This window comes from Olea europaea, unplaced genomic scaffold, assembly GCF_002742605.1.
Source record: "Olea europaea var. sylvestris unplaced genomic scaffold, O_europaea_v1 scaffold31109, whole genome shotgun sequence".
Classification (NCBI taxonomy): Eukaryota; Viridiplantae; Streptophyta; class Magnoliopsida; order Lamiales; family Oleaceae; genus Olea; species Olea europaea.
The window spans coordinates 1-1,325 of NW_019249865.1; the positions used below are offsets into that span (position 1 = coordinate 1).

The 1,325-nt window shown below is 38.1% G+C and overlaps 1 protein-coding gene across 1 annotated transcript; it reads left to right on the forward strand.

Annotated features, from left to right (window-relative positions):
• The first annotated feature begins 294 nt into the window (after window positions 1-294).
• Window positions 295-1,278, forward strand: LOC111385278 (probable arabinose 5-phosphate isomerase). The gene is made up of 2 exons (XM_023009659.1): window positions 295-547; window positions 959-1,278. Exons 1-2 carry the CDS (start codon window positions 336-338, stop codon window positions 1,113-1,115), a joined length of 369 nt encoding a protein of 122 aa, XP_022865427.1. The 5' UTR covers window positions 295-335; the 3' UTR covers window positions 1,116-1,278.
• Window positions 1,279-1,325: the final 47 nt, after the last annotated feature.

Sequence of the window (1,325 nt, forward strand, 5' to 3'; positions counted from 1 at the left end):
TTTCCTTGTAAGAAGGTGGAGGGGATTCTAATTCTATAGATGTTTTCATCTGTTTCATATAGATTGAGGAATTTTCTTGATGAACCATTACTTGTATAGTGGTGGTTGGACTATGACTCGGGAAGGACTAGATCTTTTATTGGATTGTCATTTCCCCATGATCTGATGGATGGAGATTCAGTTACTGATTGAGGAATTCTCATTCTTGTTGAAAAATTACGTGTTAGGTGGTGTATTTGTTTTGGTTCTAACGCTGTGAAATTGCCATATCCATTTGTGGGTTTATATAAAATGATTTTGCGCGACATTTCTTTGTGGTGCAGGTGAAGGATCTTATGAAGAAGAAAGAAGAACTTCCAGTTTGCAAGGAAGGAGATCTAATCATGGATCAGCTGGTTGAGCTAACTAGTAAAGGTTGTGGATGTCTTCTTGTTATAGATGATGGCTATCATCTGCTAGGTACATTTACGGATGGTGATTTACGGCGTACATTGAAAGCTAGTGGTGAAGGGATCTTCAAGCTTTCAGTCGGAGAAATGTGTAACAGGTCAACTAATATTCCTCTGCTGTCCACCACTTCACGTAAATCTATTAATTGTTCCGATATGCATAAAGTGCCTTGAGGCCAACATTTAAGTAACTTAAGCCAATTGAGTAAATCAACTCTAAAGTAAAGAATTGGTAAAGCCATTATGTGATTATATTTTATCAACTCATAATTTGCATTGCGCTGTATGAAGTTTGCCAGCAGTCATGTTATTCTTCTTTCTTAGTTCATCTTGGATTTCAGTGGCTATGTTCTCAGAAGTATTTTCGGATTTTCAGTCAAGGAAATACGAGACCTATAGTAAACATCCTGTATTATCAGTTTCTGGTTTTATAAAAGCACATATTTCGTAGGATCCACAATTTACTACCCACTTTTTTAAGCACTTATATGACTCGTCTAGTCTTTCAGGAACCCAAGGACAATTGGTCCTGATGCAATGGCAGTCGATGCAATGCAGAAGATGGAGTCTCCACCATCCCCAGTACAGTTTTTGCCTGTAACCAGTGATGATAATGTTTTGATTGGTATCGTTACATTGCATGACTTGGTCTCAGCTGGCTTGTGATTGTTGAAAGTGTGCTATGTTTGTATTGCAATAATTCTTTGTATTCTTTCCCAAAACGGTGTTGGGAGTTGCTATAGATATTCTTTAGATGGTTCTGTATGATGAAGAATATGAATGTATTAACTATGATCTTCCTCCTCAAAATTGCTCGCGTTTGGCTCCATTTAGGTAGAGGGGTCGGGTTTACAATCCCGGCGGATTAGCCCGTTA

What these genes read in the sequence shown, in the direction of transcription:
- LOC111385278 (XM_023009659.1), top strand. Translation starts at nt 336, where the DNA reads ATGAAGAAGAAAGAAGAACTTCCAGTTTGCAAGGAAGGAGATCTAATC. An exon ending in GTCGGAGAAATGTGTAACAG is followed by an intron (nt 548 to 958) that starts GTCAACTAATAT and finishes CTAGTCTTTCAG; the next exon opens with GAACCCAAGGACAATTGGTC.